The sequence below is a fragment of the Trypanosoma cruzi genome, genomic scaffold, assembly GCF_000209065.1.
Source record: "Trypanosoma cruzi strain CL Brener 1047053517083 genomic scaffold, whole genome shotgun sequence".
NCBI classification, from domain to species: Eukaryota; Euglenozoa; class Kinetoplastea; order Trypanosomatida; family Trypanosomatidae; genus Trypanosoma; species Trypanosoma cruzi.
Genome location: NW_001849564.1, coordinates 111424 through 135805, shown reverse-complemented (window position 1 = coordinate 135805; position 24382 = coordinate 111424). Strand labels below are relative to the sequence as shown.

At 53.3% G+C, this 24382-nt stretch overlaps 6 protein-coding genes and 4 pseudogenes across 6 annotated transcripts, besides 14 other annotated features; all 10 read left to right on the top strand.

Moving 5' to 3' along the window:
• Positions 1-2735: part of a sequence feature (areas not merged during assembly with more than two copies in the genome that could not be assigned to a particular haplotype) that runs on past the window's edge.
• Positions 475-1110, top strand: Tc00.1047053503973.255 (annotated as a pseudogene).
• Tc00.1047053503973.250 lies at positions 1960-2565 on the top strand (annotated as a pseudogene).
• Positions 2736-3003: a sequence feature (haploid, non-Esmeraldo-like haplotype).
• Positions 3004-4565: a sequence feature (areas merged during assembly that could not be assigned to a particular haplotype. This can correspond to areas where the two haplotypes were merged or to regions with more than two copies in the genome that were merged during assembly.).
• Positions 3061-4539, top strand: Tc00.1047053503973.240 (mucin-associated surface protein (MASP), putative; the record flags this gene model as incomplete). Its single annotated transcript, XM_815320.1, has 1 exon — positions 3061-4539. One exon carries the CDS (start codon positions 3061-3063, stop codon positions 4537-4539), a length of 1479 nt encoding a protein of 492 aa, XP_820413.1.
• Positions 4566-4680: a sequence feature (haploid, non-Esmeraldo-like haplotype).
• Positions 4681-24382: part of a sequence feature (areas not merged during assembly with more than two copies in the genome that could not be assigned to a particular haplotype) that runs on past the window's edge.
• Positions 5257-5285: a sequence feature (AT_rich).
• Positions 5373-5393: a sequence feature (AT_rich).
• Positions 6240-10990: a mobile genetic element.
• Positions 11074-12162, top strand: Tc00.1047053503973.190 (mucin-associated surface protein (MASP), putative; the record flags this gene model as incomplete). Its single annotated transcript, XM_815319.1, has 1 exon — positions 11074-12162. The coding sequence occupies one exon, from the start codon at positions 11074-11076 to the stop codon at positions 12160-12162; it is 1089 nt and encodes a 362-aa protein (XP_820412.1).
• Positions 12605-12643: a microsatellite.
• Positions 12941-13618, top strand: Tc00.1047053503973.181 (annotated as a pseudogene).
• On the top strand, positions 13779-14372 carry Tc00.1047053503973.170 (uncharacterized protein; the record flags this gene model as incomplete). The annotated part of the gene is made up of 1 exon (XM_815318.1): positions 13779-14372. One exon carries the CDS (start codon positions 13779-13781, stop codon positions 14370-14372), a length of 594 nt encoding a protein of 197 aa, XP_820411.1.
• On the top strand, positions 16066-16878 carry Tc00.1047053503973.150 (mucin-associated surface protein (MASP), putative; the record flags this gene model as incomplete). The annotated part of the gene is made up of 1 exon (XM_815317.1): positions 16066-16878. The coding sequence occupies one exon, from the start codon at positions 16066-16068 to the stop codon at positions 16876-16878; it is 813 nt and encodes a 270-aa protein (XP_820410.1).
• Positions 16391-16544: a sequence feature (CT-rich).
• Positions 17228-17352: a sequence feature (A-rich).
• On the top strand, positions 18270-19310 carry Tc00.1047053503973.140 (annotated as a pseudogene).
• Positions 19457-19725: a mobile genetic element.
• Positions 20083-20105: a microsatellite.
• Positions 20733-21770, top strand: Tc00.1047053503973.120 (mucin-associated surface protein (MASP), putative; the record flags this gene model as incomplete). The annotated part of the gene is made up of 1 exon (XM_815316.1): positions 20733-21770. One exon carries the CDS (start codon positions 20733-20735, stop codon positions 21768-21770), a length of 1038 nt encoding a protein of 345 aa, XP_820409.1.
• Tc00.1047053503973.110 (uncharacterized protein) lies at positions 22292-22711 on the top strand (the record flags this gene model as incomplete). Its single annotated transcript, XM_815315.1, has 1 exon — positions 22292-22711. One exon carries the CDS (start codon positions 22292-22294, stop codon positions 22709-22711), a length of 420 nt encoding a protein of 139 aa, XP_820408.1.
• Positions 22857-24382: part of a mobile genetic element that runs on past the window's edge.

Below are 24382 nucleotides of genomic sequence, written 5' to 3'. Positions count from 1 at the left end.
AGGCATGGCCGTGAGGTGGTCATTGGGGAGCCTCACTGCCGCGTCCTGAGGTGTGTTTGTGCAGGGAATTGGCACCCTACGGCACTGTGACTCACGGGCGAGACACGCACAGGAATGCATCGAGAGCCAAAGAGTGGAACAGAAGCAACCACACACGATTGCGGGTGTCTGTGGGGATTGTGTGCGCTTGTGTCTGCATTCCCTTCCTCTCCTTGAAGTGTTTCATACGATGCGCGTGTGTGTTTCAACGGCTGCGCTGCTTGCCTTTTGCTTTTGTTTTCTCGCGTGTGCGGTTGCGGGCCATTTCCATGCAACGAAGAATGCGGTTAAAAAAGGAAGGACATTTGTGGAGCATGCACCCACGGCTTCAGTGTTCATCCACCGGTGCTGACTTTTCTTGCCAGGACATTTGTGCACGCTTTTCCCTCCATTATTATTTTTTTTTCACAGGAGGCAACAGGTGGGCATTCGTGAGTGCTGCGGCGGGATTTTGTTGCCCTCGCCGGGACGCGCTTAACGGCGGCAGCTCCATGACTTTGTGCACAAAAGGAATGGAACGTTCTCCGGATTCTCACCGCAGGCGCATGCCGTGGACGGCCGCAAAGGAGCGTGTGCCCGGTGTTGTTCATAGCTCCAAGGAAAAGATGGTGTTGGATGGTGCACGACGAGTGGATGTGGATTGCGTTGACCGTGCATCGCAGGTGTATCCGCTGGAGGCATTGCGGGCGACTGTGGCCAGTTAAGAGTACAATACATTTAGAGGAAAGAACATTTTTAATTGGCTTCTCAGGCGGGATCCAATGTACTCAGGCGATGGGTTTACCGCGAGGAGTGGCAGGAGGGGACGTACGACGAGGACGCCACCAGCACTGCCATTCATTTCCATCGCCACGGCAGTAACGCAGCCCGCGCCAATACACCCTGCGGATTTTCCGGGGTGGCACGAACTGTTCTGTTTGGCGCCACTGTTCCCCATTCCCGAGCGTCGGTGCAGACGTCCCTGTCGATGCATGTTTCTATCGATTGCGGACACACCCATTGATTGATTGATGCGGCCGGCACCCCAGCCCATTGCTGGTGCTTCTTGCATGACTGCTGCATTGCCCCCAGCAGCTGGTGGAATGGGACTGGGGACGAGAACACGGCAGAACAATTTCAGTCAGATGGTGCTGGCAGCCCTGTCAGCGTCTCGCCTACCACACCACAAGCGAGCACAGAAATCGACGGGACAGGGAAGGCATCAACGGAGTGTCAGGGAACCAATTGCCTTTTAACATCACTCCTAGTCAAATAGCCGGAAGTATTCACGACAACATCATTCACCAACAATGAAAAAGGAAAAGCGACCACCGCCGACAGCGACAGCACCACCACGGTCTCCACACCACCTCCCATCCTTTGCGTCTTATTTTCTCGTATGCGGCTGCTGCTGCTGCGGTGGTGGCCAGGCCTGCATGAAGTGTTGTGCGCTGAATATGAACGAAGGCCAAAAGGCAAATGAATTTGTTTACATGATGAATATTGGCTGCACTTCCCGTGGACCAACAATTCACGTGGTGTGCGATCATTCCTTTTTCATTGTTACTTTGCTTTTGTGTTGCTGTGTGCGCTGCGCCTCCTCTTGTGTGTGCGTATCCTCCGTGAGGGGTGCCGACACGACGGACCGCTCTCGCCGTATGTGCATGCGGTGGAGCCTTGTGTGCCGCTCCTGTTTGCTTCTACCTCCTCCATCTGTGTGTTGGTGTTACAGAGTGCAGGGCTGTGTGTGTGTGTGCCTGCTGCCGTGGATTGGAGTGTGTGTCGTGCGTGGTGTGCGGCGTACGGTGCATGCCTGGCTGCTGCCCTCTCCTCATGTGGTGTGCCCTCTGTGTGTGTCTGCCGCACCTCTCGTCTCCCTGTTGCTCTCCATGTCCCTCACTGTGCAGATCAGCTCCACACCACTGAACGACCACACTCACGATGATGACGTGCCGTCTGCTGTGCGCCCTGTTGGTGCTCGCCCTATGCTGCTGCCCGTCAGTCTGCGCGGCAGGGAGTGGAGATGAAACCGAAGAAGTAACCGTTCTAAAGGATGACGAGAAAAAGGACCCAGATCAGGACACGGATTCGCAGAATGCAACTTCTCCCTCGCCACAGCCAAAAGATGAGGAAAACGAAGAAACGAAGGGGGGAATGAGGTACAGGGACGAAATACGGCGACTGATACATCACAGGAAACGGCTGCAGTAACCGGAACGCCACAGTCACAAAATATTTACAACAATACACAGGAAAAAGATGGTGTGAATTCTAATGGACGGAAAGAACACACGAATACCGTTACGGCAAATGAACAAAAGAGGGCCGCCGCACCAACTACGACCACGACTACACAGACACCAATCACTACAACTACCACACAGATACCAAGTGGTAAGGCCACAACTACGGGGGCGCCAACCACGACGACTACCCGCGAACCGTCACGTCTTCGCGAAATCGACGGCAGCCTCAGCAGCTCTGCGTGGGTGTGTGCCCCGCTGCTGCTCGCCGCATCCGCGCTGGCGTACACCACTCTGGGCTGAAGAGGTGCATGCGGGCTGTGCGTGCCAGTACTCAACTGCGGGGATTTGTGCGCGTCCACTGTGGTCCGATGTAAGTAAATAATAGAAAATAATGATTGTGTTTTGCTTCATTTGCTTCCGCTTCCCTGCTGTGTGCTGCATGTTGGTGCTCCCTGTATCCGTCACGTTGAAAGAATCCCTGAGACACACTCATATGCACGACACGCGTACAACTGTTTGCGTGGACGCTTTTGTGGATGGGTTCATGCGCACTGGAGCCTTGGGTTTTTTTTTGTAATTATTGTTTTTTCTTTTGCTTTTTAATCTCCTGGCTTACGTGGCAGTGTGCGAGTCCTGCAATCGCTCCGATTCCATCTGTCTCATGAAATGCATGCTGCTGCTATTTGTGTGCGGCGACTGTGTGTGGTGTAGCGGCCTTGTATTTCTCTTTTTGCCTTCACTCTACGTTGACGGCGTGTTAGTTTGTGCTGAAGGCTGCACGCAACCGACAGGAGTGATGGCGATGATGATGACTGGCCGTGTGCTGCTGGTGTGTGCCCTCTGCGTGCTGTGGTGCGGTACGGTTTTTGGACACGCTGAGGGTTTTGCAGCTGTTGGTGGCGGCTCTGGTGGTCGCAACAGTGCTGGAAGTGAGGGTGGCTCACATGGAGGTCCTGAAGTAAATTCCCCTTTGGAGCTTCTTTCTGTTGAAGGTTCCAAAGGAAATATGATTTCTTCGTTGGGAACTTCTCCGTCTGTTGGTGGTATTCCTTCAAATTCTCTTTCTGAAGAGGGTGATGGTTCACATTCCCCTGGCGAAACGCTCACTTCTGAGGACGAGGTATCTTCAGAGGTAAGTGGTCCGTCAGTACAAAGAAAAACGCCTGGACAGTCCGATTCGCCCATCGTGGAGGCACCGGAGAAGTCAGGTCCCGAAACAAAAACGCACATCTCTGATAAACAAGGAGAAGCAGGAAGTACAGAGGCTAATGAGGATGCAAAAGAAAGCGAGAAAGGGCAGAGTGGGGTGGTGAAGAGAGACGCCTCCAGCGCCCCCCAATCACCGCCAACACCGCCAGTACCGGCGTTCCCAACAGAAGAAACCCCACTAGCACCAGCAGACTTACGGAATTCAGTAGAAGAGAAGCGAAACACACCGCCGTCACAAACCAAAACGGATCTCGAGGTACCAGAAACGTCTCTAGAGGATGCTGAGGTAGAGAAACACGGTGAAGGAGCAACCACATCCGATTCGATGAAGAATGCAGCTAAAGGCCGTTCAGGAGATTCAACACCATCATCCATCTCTACAAGTGACAGCGTTGACGCCCAGAGGAAGGCGGAGGAGGAGGGTGACAATGAGATGGAAGCCCTCAATCCCAATGAAGCCTCCATTTTATCCTTGGTGAACAAAAATGGTCAAGGAAACGTGATTCCATCTTTTTCTGCTGAGCAGAAGGAGCAAAAAGGACAGCCGTTGGGGAAAAACGGTGCGGGCGGTGCACCCACATCAACGCTGTCCACTGTAACGAGTTCCCCAGCAGGCAAGGAGTCCGTAAAGCATTTGGCGTCAGGAACATCTCCTGATGGGCATCAAAATGTGGATGGCGGTTCTACTGCTGGTGGCTACCAAACGGCGACCACAACAGATAGAGATAAAACGCAGGAGGATGGACCACTCAAAACTCCTACGAGAAACATTGCCACAGCAGATGCAAATGGCCCTACAACTATGGACGTGGGGCAAGACGGAACCGCAGTGAATACTGAGGTGAGCGTAAGCTCAGGTGAGGATGGGGAGACGACAGGAGAAAAAAATGGGCAGGAGGAGGGAATCCATCCACAGGCCGGGGAAGTAAATGCCACGGCACTCAACAGCAGCCTCGGAAAATTGTCGCAGGGGAATAACAGCGATGGCGGCACTGTGCGTGGGAGCGGACTGCTGCCATCGCTGCTTCTTCTGCTGTTGGGACTGTGGGGATTTGCGGCTCTGTGAGGAGTGACTGGCCTCAGCGTGGAACACTTCAGCCTTTCCCCACCACCGACGCACACACTCCTGCTAATGGATAGCTCCCCGTAAAGGAAAGATATTTTTTGTGCGATGTTTACTTTATTTAAAATACTTTAATTATTTTCATTTTTTGCTTTTGGGTCAATCACTATGGAAGTTCTTTTTTCTTTTCTACTCTTCCCTCTTTAATTGTTTGTTGCTGCACTCTTCCTGTGAGGGGTGCCGTGTGTTTCCCGCCCAACTGCTCCACTCGCACACCCACCGACACGCTCACGACGACGGCCCTGTGCGCCTCGCCTGCTGCACGCATGAGGAGGGGCCGCGACGAACGGCGCGCTGAGGGAGCCGTGACGTGTGGGCGTGCGACGAGGGCCTGTGGGGCGGAGCACACATTTCTTTCCCTCTTGTTTTGTTTTCTTTGCGGTCAGGGCGGGCAGATACCCGCAGCGCCACACACACAGCCACACCCTGCCGCCGTGTTTTTAAGATGTTTTGCTTTTTGCTGCGCTCACTCTCCCGATGGAGTGACGCGACTGCCGTCATGTCTGCGTGCTTCTCTCAGTCCCCACACACACGAGTGACTGTGCTCTGCGGGCCGCACTCACGCGCCGATGAGAGGGCTGAGGGGAGCAGCAACACGCAGATGACCCCATGAAATATAAACGATGTGCGGACACACAGAGGGTCGGACGGTTGAAAGGCATTTAAATATCTTTTTAATTTTTTTTTTACGAGCAAAATTTGCAAACAGTTTGGTGTGGCCACACGGCAGCCGGCTGCTTTTTGTTAATTTGTGTGGAACAGTAATGGACGATTTCTTTTTTATTTATAATTATTTTGTGTGATGGGGTTTGTGTAAGATGAAGGGAAGGTTTCTTTTTTTGTTTTAAATGAATATTGTGTGAATTGCCGCTGCTTGGGCTGCAGTGCAGTCGTGAGTTTGAGCGGTCTTCTTCTTGTTGCTTCCGCCACGCACCTCCGCTGTACATTTTATTTTGTGCGTCTCTCCACATACTCTGCTTCCTCTTTTCTACTTCTTTGCTTTGTGTTTCTGCAGGCACACACACGAGATGCACATTGCAGTGGTTTTGAATGCCCCTTTTGCAGTGCGTGCTGGCAGTTGCGTGTGGCGGCTGTTGTCTTCTTCCGTGGCCATGAGGATAAGAGAGAGGAAGTGCGCAGCCCGCATATTCTTTCTTGCGGGTGTGGAGCACCGCGTGTGGCTGCGTTGATTTGGGCTCCGTGTGCGTGACGGCGACAGGAGACGATAATAATGATAACAGCCGTCCTCCCAGCCCTGAGCTAGGGAAACCGGATCCCACAAAAATATGCCTGGTGCATTGCAGCCATATGATGAGGAGACTGGTGGGCCACAGACAGAGAGTGGGGGAGACAGTGAGGAAGGTTTGAGAATTCCAGGACCTTCTTTGCCAAAGGAAGCAGGCACAGCCATCACTGGACAAACACCAGTTCCGCCAGAGTCACTGAGTTCGGCTAACGATAATCCCGAGACACCAAGCTTGGCAACTCAGTCTCCACACAAACACAAGGTGCGGCCGGTATGTCAGATGCAAAAAAACAAAAAAGCGCAGGAAAATACACGAGGCGACGAGAATAATAAGACAAGGATATCAAACGCGAGGATGAAAATGCCAAATACGACCACCAATAAGACCACAACAACGCTATGGGTCAGCCGGCCACCTCAACGTGGTGCCAGGGTCTAGTACTCCTTGCTAGAGAGGAAGCCAAGTGCCTGCTGCCCATCCGCTGCCCGCGGAGAGGCAGGAGACGCCGCACAAACGGGTCGGAAGGGCACCAGATGGAGCCATTTACATGGCTGCCCGCGGAGCGGTATTTCTATCCGCTGCTGAATTCCATCGGCGCTTATCAGCGCTATACATACCGTTTGCGTGCCGTATATGACGCGCAACGACAAAAGCTACTGCTAAGCGGAGACATTGAGCAGCACCCAGGCCCCATAGCAGTACTCCAGATGAACGTTTCTTGCCTCACGCCGTCAAAACTCGCAACATTAATGGCGCAAGGAGCAGACATAATAGCCATCCAGGAGACTTGGAAGTCGTCAGAGCAGATCGCCAGCATGCATACTGGAGATTATGTGCTCCATGCACAATCGCGCATCGGCAAGGGAGGCGGTGTGGCGGTGCTGGTGCGGAAAACCCTCCGCTCCAAGCGTATACCTCTCGCCATCCCCCAGCATGACACCAGCCATGAAGTGGTGGTGGTCCAGGTTGCTCTGGACCAGAACCGTGATCTTATTGTAGCGAGTGCCTATATGAGACCACCACCGCAAGTAACGCAATCCTTCAGGCGGTTAGTAAACTGCCTTCCAGCCTCGACGCCGCTCCTGCTGTGCGGGGATTTCAACATGCATCACCCACAGTGGGAGCCATTCTTGGAGACTTCTCCAAGCGAGGTTGCTGCAGAATTTTTAGAACTGTGCACGGATGCGGGACTCACCTTGGTTAACACCCCTGGTGAGATCACGTATGCCCGTGGCACAAGAGAACGATCCTGTATCGATCTGACATGGTCAAAGCATTTGACTGTGTCGGATTGGTCAGCTTCCGTGTCGCCGCTTAGTGATCATTATATGCTGACATTTACGCTGCATCAGGCATTTAAGGATACCATACCTTCGGCACCCCCTTCGGCACCTAAGTTTTTCTACAGTTGGGGGAAGTGCAAGTGGGATTTATTCGTCAAGGACTTCGACGCACAACTTCCGGCATACGACTATAAAAAGCAGTCCACCGGTATTAAAGCTTTCACGAGAGCGCTTATAACTTCGTATCGACTACACTGCCCTCGCGGCATGCACAAGGACGGTCCCAGGCTTTGGGACGACACTCTCATGGAAGCAGAGCGGATGGCTACCGACAGCAAGGCCCGCTATCTACAGGTACCGACGCCCGACCGTGAGGCAGAAATGCAACGGACAAGGAGTCAACTCTTCCTCCTGCTCCGAGAGCGCTTGCGCAACACGTATCCACGTCGCATCAGCAAGTTAAATCCAGGCGAGCCACTCGCATGGAAATACATTTCCGGACGAAAAAAGGCATCACTTCCATCTCCCACATCAATTTTATTGGGAGATGGTCAACACACTTATAAAACAGCAAGGAGAGCAGCGAATGCTCCCAATCGCATCTTTCTTCCATTTCACCCCTCTCACAAGGCAGTTAGGTTTTCCAAAGGCATCAACAGACAGAGTGCATCTTTGAACATTAATGCTTCTCTTTTCTTTTTGGGCAGCAGAACAACAACGAGTCTGCAGCTACATCTACTTCAGGTTCTTCACTCTCATCTAGTTCTGGGCCACAGGATAAAAACGAAGCTGCCGCCACATCTGGTTTATTTGCTCATCTTCACTCCCCTCTTGATGCAACTTTTAATCGTACGGAACTGCTTGCTGCGCTACGTAATACGCCGTATGGCAAGGCCCCCGGACCGGATGAAGTCTACAGTGAGGCACTGCGACATATTTCGTCAAAGGGCCTCCGATTCCTTCTTCGTTGCATTAACCACAGTTGGACGACCGGTACGATCCCGGTTGAGTGGAGACGCGCTACCATCGTTCCACTCTTAAAACCCGGTAAGTCGCCGGAACTGCTTGAGTCATATCGACCCATCAGCCTTACCTCCATTGTGAGTAAGGTTGCTGAGAAAATGGTACTGAAGAAATTGCTTTGGGTGTGGACGCCGCACCCCCACCAGTATGCATATCGTAGTATGCGTACCACGACGATGCGGCTGGCACGCCTGATACACGAAGTGGAGCATAATAGAAATCACTATTTCCAAGTGAACCTTCCCAAGAAGAGCGGTGTTGGCAATCAACTCCACTACAGACCCCATCGGACTCTGCTGGTGCTGGTTGATTTCAGCAAGGCTTTTGACTCCATAGATCATCGGGTCCTCAGTCGCTTGCTGGCTAATATTCCGGGGGTGAATTGTGGAAGGTGGCTTAGAAACTTTCTATGTGGTCGCTACGCGAAGACACGAGTTGGCCACAGACACAGCGATCGGCGTCCCATGCTGCGAGGAGTTCCTCAGGGGTCCGTGCTGGGACCGTATTTGTTCTCCCTTTACGTACATCCACTTCTCAATCTGCTGAACAGCTTTGCGGGTGTCACAGCAGACATGTATGCGGACGACCTCTCTATTATCGTTAAGGGGCAGTCCCGGGAAGACGCCATTCCCACTGCCAACATGGTTCTTCAAAGACTGCATGCGTGGAGTCAGGAAAATGGCCTGGCCATCAACCCGTCAAAGTGTGAAGCCGCTTGGTTCACACTCTCCACGCACACGGAGTCAGATTATGATCGTGAAGAAGGTGGCCCCTGGTAGTGGCTGGATGTCAAATCCCAGTCATGACCATGGGGGCATCGCGAACTACTAAGCTTCTTGGCATGGATCTCGATCCACGACTGACGCTAAATGTGGCGGCCACCAAGCAATGCGCTGCCACTTCGCAACGGATATCGCAGCTACGCTGCATAGCGCACAAAGAGGCGGGACCATCTCCACATGACCTACGCACGTTCGTCATCGGATACGGTGCTTCCAAATTACGCTATGGCAGCGAGCTCATATGGGCGGCAGCGACGGATTCAGCGAAGAATGAGACGCAGAAGACGTACGCAACCCTAGCACGCATTGTCAGCGGAGTTCCGAGCACTGTTGACCCGGAATCCGCACTGCTGGAGGCTAATATGCCTCCGCTCCACGTCCTCTGCCTGCGCGCACGGCTCTCCATATTTGAGAACACACGCGCATGTCAGATGGACTGGATGCGGAGACCCCCGCCTGAGCCACCGCCTCGCGCTGGTTTCCGCATCCCGCCATTATCTCGGGACGAGCTATATGTCTTCGTAGACGCATACACAAAGGACTATGGCATCACCGAGAGCTCACCACGCGAAGAGCGGTTCTTTCGCAGCTCCATTCCTCCCTGGTTTGCGGCCTCCGCTCTCCGGGTCACCATCGGCGTGGAACTTCCGATAGACCACTCAATAACTGACGAAGAAGAGCTGATGCGGGAAAAGCGCAGAGTCAGCGAAGAGGCCCTGGCGCTGCACAGCCATCGATCGTGGATACTTGCGACCGATGGCGGTGTCGACGTTTCCAAGTCAGCAGGGGTTGGAATACTGCTTTCATCCCTCAACTCATCGGAGATAATAGAAAAGGCCAGCATAAACTGCGGTGCGCGCCCATGCAGCTACAGGACGGAATCCCGTGCGCTGCTTCTAGCCCTAGAGAAGCTGATGATCCCTCGTATCCGACACAGGCGTAAAACCCTGCTTGTGGTTACGGACAGTCAGTCTCTTCTAGCGGCTCTAAACAAGGGCCCGCTCAGTCAGACAGACTGGACGGAGGATCGGATCTGGCAGCGCCTCTTAACACTGACGTGTGCTGGCTGGTCCGTGCACCTGCAGTTTTGTTACGGACATTGCGGAGTACATGCTAACGAGCCTGCAGATCAGTATGCGACGCAGACTATGGAAAGTGGACAATACACGGAGCAAGGAATCGCACCTTTATGGCATACGGATCTGCTGACATGTTTTACTACCCAGCTCACCAACAAGTGGCGTAGTACCATTCGTCAAGACACTCATCGCTACATGCTTTGCGGCACAAGGCCATCAGATCTCAGCGGTAAGGACCTGATCACTCAGGAAGTTCTACACCGTCAGGAACTGGTTCACCTCGCAAGGGCAAGGTGCGGGGAATCTGAGCTCTGGGGCCGACTATACTGGGCCGTGAGAGATTGCACGAACCAATGCCGTTTCTGCAACGTCTCACCGGAACAGTCTGCATACATGCGCTCTAACAACGATCCAACCGCACCGGGGACGGACACTGTTCCCCCGTCGGCAAGGGATGAAGACGTCTCTCCGGTAAGGAGACGGACCCTCACACGCCGTCGGAAGGAGAAATGTCCGCACTGTGATTCCACATTGACGGGATTCTCGGGTCTCGTCAGTCACTGTCGGTCATTTCACCCGGAACATCCTCCACCGCTTCCCGAGCTCAAATGTGATTTCTGTGACATGGTTTTCCCCACACGGAGAAGCACCGCACAGCACAGAAGTCGCTGCGCACACAACCCAGACGCCACACGGCATCGAAACAGCAGTGCCAGGAGGCGATCTCTGCTGCCGCAGGATCAGCCAGCCTCCACAAGCACGCCAATCGGCCCGCAGGAAACCTTGCACCATCTGCTTCTAGAATGTCCAGGCACCTTGGCTGTGCGTCAACGGCTGGGCATTGAACAGGACCTTCGCCTCGGAAAGTTCTCTCAATGGAAGTTGCTTCATAGCAGGAAACTTTTGTCGTTGCTCGACCACCTCTTCGGCATTCAGATGGCATTGTATAGCTAGACGCGCTGGTAGGAGTAGGAAAAAAACAAATTTGTCTCTCTTTTTCCTTCGGCTCTGCGTTGACGGGCTGTTAGTTTGTGCTGAAGGCTACACGCAAGTGACAGGAGTGATGGCGATGACGACTGGCCGTGTGCTGCTGGTGTGTGCCCTCTGCGTGCTGTGGTGCGTTGCCGGCGGTAGATGTGACGGGGAGGACACGGTACTTGTTGTCGTTTCGCCTGGTGGTCGTTCGAACGACGGTCAAAGCGGGCCGGGACCAGCACCACCTTCACCGCCAGGAATAGGCACATCAGGTCCAGGATCAATAGTACCAGAGAGTGAAGGATCACAAGAAATAATTGCAGGAACGTATTCAGAAGGAAGCGGAGAAAAAAATTATAAAGACGAAGATGGAGAAGAGGAAAGCGTTGCAGAAGACGGTGAAAATTCAAGAAATCACGAGAGGCTTTCAGAGCAGCCAACGCAACAAGAAGTATCTCACGAAGAAACTCCAGAAGAAAAAGGATTGAAAGAAAGACTAAAAGAAAAAGATGTGTATCCACCAGGAGAGGAAGTAATAAAAGGGGCACAACAGTCACAATCGCAACAACCACCGCCACAACAATTGCAGGTACAAATAACAGCACCGGCAGGAAGAGGAGGCACAACTGCAGCAACAGGGCCAGCACGACCACCAGCACCCGCAGAACCATCATCAATGGATGGAAGTCGAACAATAGAACCAACAGATTCACGGAGTCCATCACAAGAATCGCATGATAAGTCACCGTTACTAACCAAAACGGAGTCCAGTGCACCTGTTCCGCCTTTAAAAGATGCTTTCCCAGAGCAACATGGTCAAGAAACAACCACACCGGATTCGGTGATGAGTGCACCTGCAGGACGTCAAGCGAGAAATACAGCACCATCCACTTCTACAAATGACAGTGGTGAAGCCCAGAGTGAGGCGGATGGGAGTGACGCTCAACGGCCCAACCCCAACGAATCACACGACGAATCCGATTCTGGCAAAACCAAAGTTCCCACAACACTCAGTGAGGCAGCACCACAAGCAACAGAAACAGTCGCCGCCACCCAAACAAACCATACGAAGACTATAGGCGACAGTGACGACAGCACCGCGGCCTCCCACACCGCCTCCCCTCTTTTGCTTCTTCTTGTTGCGTGTGCGGCTGCTGCTGCGGTGGTGGCCGCGTGAGAGTGAGGGAGAGAGAGCCATGCACCGCCCGCACACACACTCGTCCTTCTCTCTCTGTGTGTGTCCCCTTGCATGGACTCTCGCCCTCACCTCACCCCACGAGGCACACACATAATGTGCCCATTGTATATATGCATGCACACCCATGCAGGCCCGTTGGTGCTCTCTTTTGCACGACACGCACCGCTGCCGTCCTGCCTGGCTGCATGGGCGGAGCACCGTAACTGTTTCTGTTTTGTTTCCATTGCATTGAGTGGGCGACCTCTCTCTCTCTCCCTCTGTGTGTGTTTTGCTTTACGGGAGCAATGAGAGTGTGTGTGCTGGTCGTCCCACACTTCGGCTTTTTGTTTTCGTTTTATTTTTTTACTTGTGTTGTGGTTGAGTGCACCAATAAACTTTTTTTGTGGATTATTGGGTTGGTTTGACTGCAGACACGTGAATTTTTTTGTTTTCTTTTTTTTCTATTGGTTTTGTTTTTGTTGAGGAAGTGCCAGTCCCTTGTATTCTTGTAAAGCCGTTAAGATTGTCTTTGGCTTATGCCGTGCGTCCGTTGGTCCACGTTAACCCCACGGCCTGCAACGCTACTGGTGCTGTTGTTGATGATGTCTGCGATGTGGTTTGTCAGCGGATGGGTTGCTTTGTTGTCCCCCTGAAGTATTTCTGATTCTTTGACGATGTGGTGCGCTCCCACAGCAAGTTTTATCTTGGTTACGGTGGGGAAAATGCATCTCAGGGCGCAGGACGCGTTACAGTTGTGCAGCGGCGTCTGGAAGGACCCGTGGGTGCCCGTCCGCATTAAGGCGTCAACAAGGGACTTGGATGGCAGCAGGAAGCACTGCGTCTTCTCCCGGTCTCACGCAATGAATTTATTGAATGAAAATCGCCACTGTGAGGATGGTGTTTTATCCTTTGCGCACGGTAATATCCTTGCCGAGGAGACTGTCCCTGCTGCTGTGTAACCGCATGCGGATCGTCTGCTCGTCCGGCGAATGGAGGGTCCGTTGATTGTGCCCCCATTTGCCACGGGCAGCGTTTGCAGTTGGTTCACGGTGCCTGCTTGGCATTGTTCCACTGGTGTTGTCAATGCTAAAACGGTGCTGTACGTGGCTGCAGCGGCGATTGGTGTGTGGGCACTGCCGTGCGCCACGCTGGAGGATGACCGTCCAGTCGCTGGTGCCATGTACTTTCCCGGCCGTTTTATTTCACGAACGCATCGCCGCGCACCTGGTGGTCCATGCTCTCGGGTTTGACTGCCCGCACATGGCCAGCCGCAGCATGGTGATGAACATTGCCTGTGTGCGTGGCAGATTCGACGAACGCCGCGATGGCTGCGAGGGAGCACCACGACTGCGACGACATTGATGGCATGGAACTGCAGGATGGCGATGGTGACGGGAGGACGATGGAGGCGCACTTATCGCAGTGCCACGCGAGGGATGAGTGAATGGCACCGATTGTGGGTGCCGGCGACTGCAGAGGAAGTGTTCTGCAGACAACATGAGTGAATATCCCCACATGCTTTGCGTATTGGGCATTTCTGCCAGACGCTGCGCGTCGGACCGGTATTCCAGTGGTTGGTGTTTGGGAGTATCCATGAAAGCTTAGCCAAGCGTCCGATGGACCGTTGCACCATCACTGATCCCGCACTGGATGTGAGGGATATTGAGGCTGTTATTTGGAGGGGAGAATGTTTGTCTGCGATGCCTGGGGATAAGCCCTCTTCGTGGAATCTGGACACGCCTCCCAACAACACGACGGATGCGAGGAACCCGGAGGAGACACACCTAAGCGTTGCCATGCATGCGGCATTGAGGTGCCTCGGCATGCGGGTGCATCTGGAAGTGACTGAAAAGGGTAACGCCCGTTGTGCCCCATGCACGGCCGAGGCGACGATTGCGTGGGCCACTCGACCCTACGCTGAGGGAAACGTTATTTGCCGTGACCACGCGCAGGTGTGCACGATATCCGCCACCAGCGGCAGCCTACTTCCAGTGATTCCGTGGGACGGCGAGGAGAGAGTGTGTGGAGCAGGACGGTTTCACCGGCATCTACTGAACAGGGATTGCCAGGGGGCATCCGTCCCCGTTGCGGAGAGCATTGAGACCGGCCGTGGAAAACCATCAAGGGACTTAGACACGGCTGCTCCCCAGAAGCATCCGTCGCCGGAGGAGAGGGAAGTTGCCTCAGGTGCCACGATGGCAACGGTGTGATCTTGCCCAGCGACACCGCGGGTGCGCTGCAGGAGGCGGAGAAGAGCGATCATCCGGACAATGACGGTTTGGCTGCCGATGGTGTGACGTCCGTTGTGGGACAATCATTAGGAGATGAGGCCGTCAGCGACAAGGCCGGTGGCGGTGCCACAGCCACGGGACCCAAGAGCCCTGATGCCGCTGATGCCGCGCAGGGCGCCGTGGACCCTCCGCCGAGGGAGGATGATGCGGCGGTGGCGCGCGGGGGTTGGGAGGCTGACATGAAGGAAGCCCCGCCTCCGATCCACGGCAATAACGCTGCGGCGGCTGATTTTCCCCGTCCGCTGCTTCTTCTGCTTGCCGCTACCGCCGCGGTGCCAACGCTCAGCATTGGCTGCAATAGAGAAAGGCCTATATCAATTGGCAGTTTCCTCTCAGTACATACATTTATATGCTTGCCTGTATAATTTTTACCAGGGACATGCTGTATGCATTCTTTCCCTTTTGTGTTGATCGCTAATGTGGCGGTACCACGCGTGTTTTAATGGGTTTTGGGATAACAATTTGTTTGACTTTTTCTGGAAAATGCTTTGGGTGCGTGTTCTTCTGCGAGGGATCTGTGTGGTTTTGACCCCATTATTTTTATTTATTTGCTTTGGCATTGTGTAATGATGCTTCACTTCTCCCATTATGTGTGTTCTGAAGTGTTTCTAGGGCACCGGAAGTGGATGCCTGTGGACGCACGCCGTGGATTATGCGCTACATTGGTGGGAGGGGAGACTGACATAGTTGGCGGGATTCAGTAAGGCGCATTTTTGCCCACGGACCCTGCAGTTGCAGCAGCCTGAGTGGCGCTTTGCATATGGACGTGTGGATTGGTTTTCTTTTGCGAGGATTTTTTCACTGCTTGTCATTCTCCGCTCGGGTACCGTGGCAGCAGCGGCGGCACCAAAAGGGCTGTGTGCGTCGAGAGTCCTTGATTGAGTGCCTGTCTTACTTCTCTGTTTTGTTGATTGATTGTACCGTGTGCGGGCCAAACGGTTGACATGACGTTCTTCTGACGGCGGGGTCCACGTGACATGATGTTGCGTCGCGTGCTTTGTTGCGGGTGTGTGATTTCAGCAACGGTTTTTGGGCGGTTGACTGTTGGGTCGTTGAGGGCGGCGTGGCGACGGGTGTGGATGGACCCGATTGTGTGCCGTGGCTGTTCGTGCGGGGGAGCCGCGGGAAGGAGGAAGGCGGCGGAGCGATGGGCTCACGAGGAGTGCGGTAGCGTGCAGCCATGAAGATTGGCGACAGGGAACTCACTGCCGCTGTGAGTTGCCGTGTGTGGTGTTTGTTTCTGTTATTATTAATTTGCGTTGTTGGATGTGGCCGCTGTGGGGGAAGACTTTTTTTTTGCTTTTTTTTTCACGCCGGTTTGGGATCCTTTTCTTCACCGGCATCACTGTGTTCTTGCCGTACTGTTGCGCCCTCTTTCCCGTCAATTTTTGGGGCAGCTGTGGGTGGGTTTTACATGCCGTGGAGTTGTGTGCCGTGCTGTCCGGTGCTTCATTGTTGCCTGTTCTTCCTGCGTGCACGCGTCTCCCATGCTCGTGACAACAACCCTCATGCAAACGCCGCCCCTTCTCTCCATGCTGCCGCCGCTGATGCGTTTGTGTTTTCTTCTCATCCTCCTCTTTTTGCCCCTCCCTAGACTGTGTGTGCAGCCGTGATGATGATGACGATGACTGGCCGTGTGCTGCTGGTGTGTGCCCTCTGCGTGCTGTGGTGCGGTGCCGGCGGTGGTGGATGTTCTGAAACACCTTCGGTTATTTCGGGTAATGCGTCCGACGAGAACACTCAAAAAGAGAAAGAAATGACCGTCGTTGGCGGTGAAGAAGGTGAACAAGAAAGTAAACAGGCAGCGCCACAAGCAACGTCGTCACCAACGGGGTCAGGATTACGGGGAGTGCCAGTGAATCCGCCACAGACAACACAACCCGGAGGAGAAGCATCAGATCCGGCAAATACAACGAAGGACAACAAGGATCAAAATAAAAAAGATAAAAAGGAGGAAAAAGAAGAGAAGAAGGAAAACCAAGATGAAGAAGAAGATGATAAGAATGAAGAGGAAGGGAAGGATGAAGACAAGGATGATGTCAAGGAGGAGGATGGAGAAGAGGAAAAAAAGGAAGAAGATGAGGAAGAAGATTATATCAGCACCACAATGGGGATGTCAGCAGGCAATCAAGAGCAGCCAATTTTATCTTCTCGTGTGGAAGAAGCATCGAACAAAACAAAACCCCAAAGCACTCAAACAACTGGCGACAAAGACCCAACTACTGATGGTGCAGGGACACAAGAAGAAAAACAAAATGAAAATAAAGAAACCAATCCGAAGGAAAAAGCAGTCGAAGCCACAGCCATGAAAACTACAGCGGCGACGACTGGCGACAGTGACGGCAGCACCGCGGTCTCCCACACCACCTCCCCTCTTTTGCTTCCTCTTCTTGTTGCGTGTGCTGCTGCGGTGGTGGCCGCGTGAGAGTGAGGGAGAGAGAGCCATGCACCGCCCGCACACACACTCGTCCTTCTCTCTCTCTCTGTGTGTGTGTCCCCTTGCATGGACTCTCGCCCTCACCTCACCCCACGAGGCACACACATAATGTGCCCATTGTATATATGCATGCACACCCATGCAGGCCGTTGGTGCTCTCTTTTGCACGACACGCACCGCCGCCGTCCTGCCTGGCTGCATGGGCGGAGCACCGTAACTGTTTCTGTTTCTGTTTCCATTGCATTGAGTGGGCGACCTCTCTCTCTCTCCCTCTGTGTGTGTGTTTTGCTTTACGGGAGCAATGAGAGTGTGTGCGCTGGTCGTCCCACGCTTCGGCTTTTTGTTTTTTTTGTTTTATTGTCATTTTTTTAAAAAATTTTTGTTTGCTTTAAATTTTTGCTACTCGTTTTTTTCTGTTTTGTTGTTTTAATGTTTTACTCTTTTTTTTCTTTTTTTTGCTTTCGGGGGGCAATCACTGTGGACGTTTTTTCTTTTCTATTCTTCCCTCCTTTAATTGTTTCTTCCGCACTCCTCCTGTGAGGGGTGCCGTGTGTTTCCGCCCAACTGCTCCACTCGCACACCACCGACACGCTCATGACGACGGCCCTGTGCGCCTCGCCTGCTGCGCGCATGAGGAGGGGCCGCGACGAACGGCGCGCTGAGGGAGCCGTGACGTGTGGGCGTGCGACGAGGGCCTGTGGGGCGGAGCACACATTTCTTTCCCTCTTGTTTTGTTTTGTTTTTTTGCGGCCAGGGCGGGCAGACACCCGCAGCGCCACACGCACAGCCACACCCTGCCGCCGTGTTTTTTTTTGTTTTTGTCGATGGGTGTGTGCTGCCACCGTGCGTGATTGTTGAGGTTGGGGCCGTGTCGCATGTATCGCTGCCATCCAGCTGTGCCTTTTGCTGTGTTGATGTGCCTCCCTGTGCTCCTCTTTTTTTTGATTCTCCAACAGACACCCACACACAGAAGTAGTTGCACAGTGCTCTGCAAGAATGTATTTGCACTGCCGGGTGCATGCGTTGCTTGGTGTGTGCTGGCGCGTGATGGACGCTGCACGATGGTCTCCTCCGGCGATGACAGTCGCTGTGTTCTCGGCAAACATCCACACTCTCCTCCTTGTCTCTCTGTGAGAATGAGTGCAGCAGGAGCGTCGTCTATGGCAGCGGCTGTTGGTGCTGCGGAGAGGAACGAGGGGCCGAAGGAGCAGAAGAAGCCGTACCCGCTGGACGCGACTACGATGGCGGATGAAAACTGTTTCGTTGCCTTTGCTTCGTACATTGCTAAGAATGCGCCGTGTCGCCGCCTGACGGGATGCCTGCACTCGGCACACTTCGAGGCATTGTTTTGTTTCATTCAGTGTGATGTCACAATCATCATGGCAGCACCTTCCCTCACCGGCTCTGAGTGTGACAATACGAACGACAGCAAAGGGAGCGATGAGGATTGTGGTGACGATTTGCACCGAGGGGCGGATTATCTGCGTGTCTTGGCACACGAATCCCAGGAGGGTTTGAATGCCGTCCCCACAATTCCCGGCCTTGCGCAACCGTTGGCTTTCGCGCCGTCACCCGCCGTAATTAGTGTCCCATGCGTTGAGGCTGATCCATTTGCCGTGGAGTTCACGCAGCAGCTCTCGAGTGTTTGTGCTGCTGATCCCGCGTTGGCCCTTTCGCATGTATCTCAGCGTTGCCTGGCGTGTGATTTGTTGTGTGTGTTGTCCAGGCCGCCGCCTCCAGTTTTCTATTGGTGCCCAATAAGAAACACTTTGCGTTGCGGTGGATATTTATTTGCGTGGCCGTCGACGCACGTGACGCTGCTCAACGGGTGTGTCTTTTGTTTGGCGGGCACGAGGGAGACTTCGGTGTGTGTCGACACCACCGCGAAAGTCTTCGTCGACGGATGGAGGCGAAAATAAGGGAGGTCTGTCCGCCGCATCTCTCAAGGCAGCTGCGAGGCACTCCGGACGCACAGAGTGGAAGAATGGATGCCGCGCAGCTGGGGAGACCAGTTGTCTTCTCCGCCCTTCGTTGCCGGGGAATCGATAATCCACAGCGTCGCTGCCAGCTGCATTTTACTGCTGGGGATCGACTGTTCTGAAGTCGCCCGTCTGATGTGAATCGCAGCGTCAGTGCAGGAAGACGCTTTCACGCGTTGCGAGTAGTTGCTCCAGCCTCGAGCTCATCAATATTTACAGCGGGGAGCAATGCACTTTGGTGGCCGGTGACGTTCAGGCGAGTGTGTTTCACTTCACCCGCCTCGTATTTGTGGGGGACACTGCGCATCGACCCTCCCCAACAGTCCCACCACCTTCACTTTGCCCCGCTGCTCGCTGCCCTCTGCTGACGGTACAGTTGTTTGGCTCCAAAAATAATGCACTCATGAAACTTCCTCTCCGCACGCTGCGGGATTATTGCCGTGGAGGCGTTGATGTCATGTGGTGCGGGTGTGGCGTCGACAGAGTCATCCACGCATTGTCTTAGAAGCGTTACTTTGAGTCGTGTCAGTCACGCCGTGTTTCCCTTTTTTCTTGCCGGGAGTCTTGTGTTTGTGCTTGAGCCCTTTAGGAGCTTGTGCAGAGAATGATCGCGGGAGAGCTGGCTGCCTTAGTGAATGTGTATATATACACCCTGACAAAACGAATATACACTTCTGCACGACACTTTTCTGCCGTATGAGTTTTGGGAGGCCACGACTTTAGGGAGCCGACAGCGGCCGGATAATTTTTTCTTTTATTTTGCCATCGCACCCACCCCCTTTTGATTCCACCACGCGGCGGGGTCTTGTGGCTGCAGGACCCCAAAAGCCTGCCACCTCGTAAGTAATAAATAAATACATGTATCCCATCCGAATAGAGTGCAGTATGTCACGATTGTGGCTGACGGATGGTATATAAACATACAGTCACCTGGTGTTAGGCCTTTGAGGATGTGGTGAATCCACTCTTATTCCGTTGATCCCTCACTTATTTCTATCGTGTTTGGTTTTTATTGAGAAGCTCAGGATTCGGCCAGCGGCCCGGAAGATTATTCTTTATTGCAGCACTTTGCCAACGAGAAGCAGGAACAACACAAACCGAATTATTGGCTGCACCAACACAAGAAACATTCACAAGAGGGAAAAAAATAAATAATGGTGCACCCCGCAGAAATCCCCAACACACGACCCAGGCATGAGGGTTTGCCCTCTGGAAAAACAAAAACGAAAACAAAAAACGCATGCAGACATCTTCCAAGATCCAAACAGAAACGCAAATAAATGATTGCTTGCATTATGCCATTCTCTGCGTTTATTTTTGCGTGTGTTGCTGCTGCTGCTGTGGTGGCTTCCAGGCCTGCATGAAGTGGTGTGCGCCGAATATGAACGAGGGCCGAGGGCAACTGAACTGTTTTTGTGATGACTATTGGCTGCACTTCCCGTGGGCCAACAATTCACGTGGTGTGCGGGGATCTCCTTTTTGTATTGTTACTTTGCTTTTGTGTTGCTGTGTGCGCTGCACCTCCTCTTGTGTGTGTGTTTACCCTCCGTGAGGGGTGCCGACACGACGGACGGCTCTCGCCGTGTGTGCATGCGGTGGAGCCTTGTGTGTGTGTTGTTTTTTTTAATTTTTGCTTTTTACGTTTTAGAGCTTCCGGCTTGCAGGGCGGCGTTTGAGGTTTGCAATTGTACAGATTCCATCTGTCTCATTTTTGTGTGCGTTGCTGTTATATTTTACTGTGCGTGACTTTCATTCATGGATGGAAAAGTGTGCGTGGCTGTGGTCGTGTATCCCCTTTTGCTTTTACTCTGCGTTGACGGGGCGTTAGTTTGTGCTGAAGGCTACACGCAAGTGACAGGAGTGATGGCGATGATGACTGGCCGTGTGCTGCTGGTGTGTGCCCTCTGCGTGCTGTGGTGCGGTGCCGGTGGTAGATGTGACGAGGAAATGGAAGCTGCTGCCGGTGGTGCTGGAGGTGGGATTGCTGGTAAAGGTGCGGTGGAGCCTGCTGGAACTTCAACGCCAGCAGCAGACAGCTCAAGTCTAACAAAAGGTTTGCCCAGGGTTAATCAATCAAAAGAAACCCGTGGAGTAAAACCTTTGGAAGTAAAAGAAGTTAATGCTGATCAACAGGATGTTGTTCCTGGAGTGGAGGATGAAGATGGAATCCCTTCAGAGCAATTAGAAGAAACTGTGAACGCTGGTCCAGGAAAAGAAAATACAAAGACGCAATTAAAAAACGTAGGACAAGAAGTACGGCAACCGCCAGAAGCGCAATTCAATTTACCACAGCAACCGCAGCCACAAACTCCTGCTTCAGAAAAGGGTGAAGGTGCTGGCGAGAACAATAAGGGTGGAGCAGGTCAGCCCTCATTGGGAGTACAAGATATTGGAAACGAGGATTCAAAGGCCCTCGGGAAAGGAGACTTATTAAAGAGTCCAGGTAAAGAATCAGAAAGCAGTGAACAGGTCCAAACGACAGTGCAAAAGACAGTACCGCCGGAGCACAAAACCCAAAATGAAGTGTTAACTTCGGAACAAAAGACGAATGAAAGCCAAAGCACGGATACATCCAACAACCTACCCGAAACACAAAAGGAAAATAAAGAATACCCTGCCTCTACGAAAGGTACGGCGCAGAGTACATCAATTGGCAGTCAAGAACAAGAAGCTGAGCCATCTACAAGCGAAGAGCCTTCCCCTTTTGAGGAGCAACAATTCACAGGGACGAACACAACTGAGGATGCTCGAACTCCGGATGCTGCAGCGACAGAAAAAAGCCAAAGTGTAAATAAAGAAACGGCTGGCGAAAGTGACGGCAGCACCGCGGTCTCCCACACCACCTCCCCTCTTCTGCTTCTTCTTTTTGTTGCGTGTGCTGCTGCGGTGGTGGCCGCGTGAGAGTGAGGGAGAGAGAGCCGTGCACCGCCCGCACACACACTCGTCCTTCTCTCTCTGTGTGTGTCCCCTTGCATGGACTCTCGCCCTCACCTCACCCCACGAGGCACACACATAATGTGCCCATTGTATATATGCATGCACACCCATGCAGGCCCGTTGGTGCTCTCTTTTGCACGACACGCACCGCTGCCGTCCTGCCTGGCTGCATGGGCGGAGCACCGTAACTGTTTCTGTTTCTGTTTTTATTGCATTGAGTGGGCGACCTCCCTCTCTCTCTCCCTGTGTGTGTGTTTTGCTTTACGGGAGCAATGAGAGTGTGTGTGCTGGTCGCCCCACGCTTTTTTTAATTGTTTTATTGTTTTACTTGTGTTGTGGTTGAGTGCACGCATTATCCTTGTTTTTAGATTGTTGGCATGCTTTGACTGCGGTCACGTGATTTTTCTTTTTTCCTTATTTTTTTTTTCGAGATATTGTGAGTGTTTCCTATTCTTCTCAAGCCATTAAATGATTTGTGTCACAGCATGCGGCAGTTGATCCACGTTGCCCCACGGTCTGCAGTGCTGCTGGTGCTGCTGGTTGTGATGATGTTTGTGATGTGTTGTGCCAGCGGGTGCTTTGCTACCAGCCTGACGTACTCCTGCTTCTCTGACAAGGCGATGCGTGCCCACAGGGCGAAGTCGATCCCGGCTGTGGTGAGGGACGTGCCTCTTGGATCTGAGGGTGCGTCGCAGACATGCACCGTCATTGGGAGGAATGGATGGGCGCCCACCCGCATCAATGTGTCGACAAGGGACCTGGATGGCACCAGGAAGTATTGCAGCTCAGAGCGGTATTGCGCAATGAATTCATTGGTGGCAATTGCGAGTGTGAAGGTGACGTTTTTCTATGCTGAGGAAAGGGAAGCATTTGTTTCGTTATACTTTGCAGCCACTGTTCGTTAATGGCCTGCGGGCTGTCCGTAGCGATGTGGCCAGTTTTTCCCTCTTGAACGGTGCTGTCGTGCGAGAGGGTGGTGTTTCCAAATAGTCGGATGCTCATTGGTGGGATTGGGGGCATTCCCACAGCGTGTGCGGCAGGGCCTCCCGTGGATTGTCGCGGTTCAGCGGCTGGTGGGGATTGCAGCAGAGGAGTGGCTGAAGGGCTACGGCTGTCATTGGAGCCTGCAGAGGTGCGTTGTCCGTTTTTTGCTCGTTGATACGCTTGGCATTTTCGGTAGTGACCTGCGCGTGAGGCACCTGTCGGGGAGACCGTGGAGCCGTCGCAGAATCCACATGTGAGGCCTTCTGCAACGATTGGAGTGCCGGGGTTATTGCGTCGGCCGTGTGCCTTCATATTGTGGACGGAAGAGGAGACGCTGCTGCAGCTTGGGCAGGGCGACGTTGATCCGCTGCTCGTCGTTCTACGAGGAGGTGCCGTAGACACGCCAGGTGGAGGTTCCGGAGGAGGTCGGGGCGGTCCTGTCTCTTCAGTGTGGGGAAGGGACGGCAGCACCGACACAGAGGGTTGCCTGTGATCCGCAGGGCGCGTGCCGGTCTGCCGAGGGGTGGGTAGGAGTCGCATTGTATCTGCGCACAAAGTCGTGATTCGATGCCCGATGGCTGCCTGCACATCAGGAAGACAGCCCTTGCCACACCGACGAGCGCCTGGCGTGCGGTGTGTGCGAATTCTTCTTCCTCCTGGAATTCCTTCCAGTACAACACCTTGACGGCGGCAAGGAATTCCACGTGCCAGATGGGGATGCCTCATTGCTGCAGGGATCGTGCAATCGTGGCTTCTTCGTCAGCGGCCTCAGTGCGTGGGGCGCTGCAGTGCGATGGGGGAAATATGAGGTGTGCGGGGTGAACTCGCTTCACCAAGGAAAGCAGCATAGCCCAAATCTCTTGAGCAACGCAGTCACGCACGGCCAGTGGGGCAGCGCGGAGTGCCTCAGTTGCCGACAGGGAGTCGGTTGACACCGGGGTTTGTGTGGACGATTGGGATGTTTCCGGACGAGGAGGTATGAGATGTCTAAAGCCAATTTTCAGTGGCATGGCACTCTGCTCCCTATGAGCGTGCGAGTATGCCGGCTGCTGCACGATGGACCTCCACAGGGAGACCATTTGTCTTTGTGGAGCCGTATAATGGTGCAGCGGATCCAGATGCAAGTTCGGCGAGTGATGAAGAACCGTCCGCCCATAATTCAAAATCGTAATCTCCTTAGAAAAAGTAAATTGAATCAAAAGCCGTGCGCTTGACATCGTCAGAGGCGTCGTTGGCAAAGGGTGGCCGATAATATTCCACGTTATTGCAGCCCACGGCGTCCCTGGGAATAATTCGATGTTGGGTAATAGGAGGAGCGTGATTGTGGTTGCGTGGTATCCCAATAGTGCCGCATGCACGTTCTAATCCATTAATAACGGCATCTCTCGGAAGTGGGATTGATGTCGCCGCTTTCCTATGCATGGACAGCGGCACAGGTTCCGAGTGGATAAGGGAACTCAAATCCTCGTGATCATGGAAACGTGCATGGCGTTTGTGTTGATTGGTGTCGCGGAGCCAGAGTATCTTCCGGAGCGGGAGAAGATTGGCTTTCAATTAGACAGATGCATCTTCCGTTGGTGCACTGATGCCAA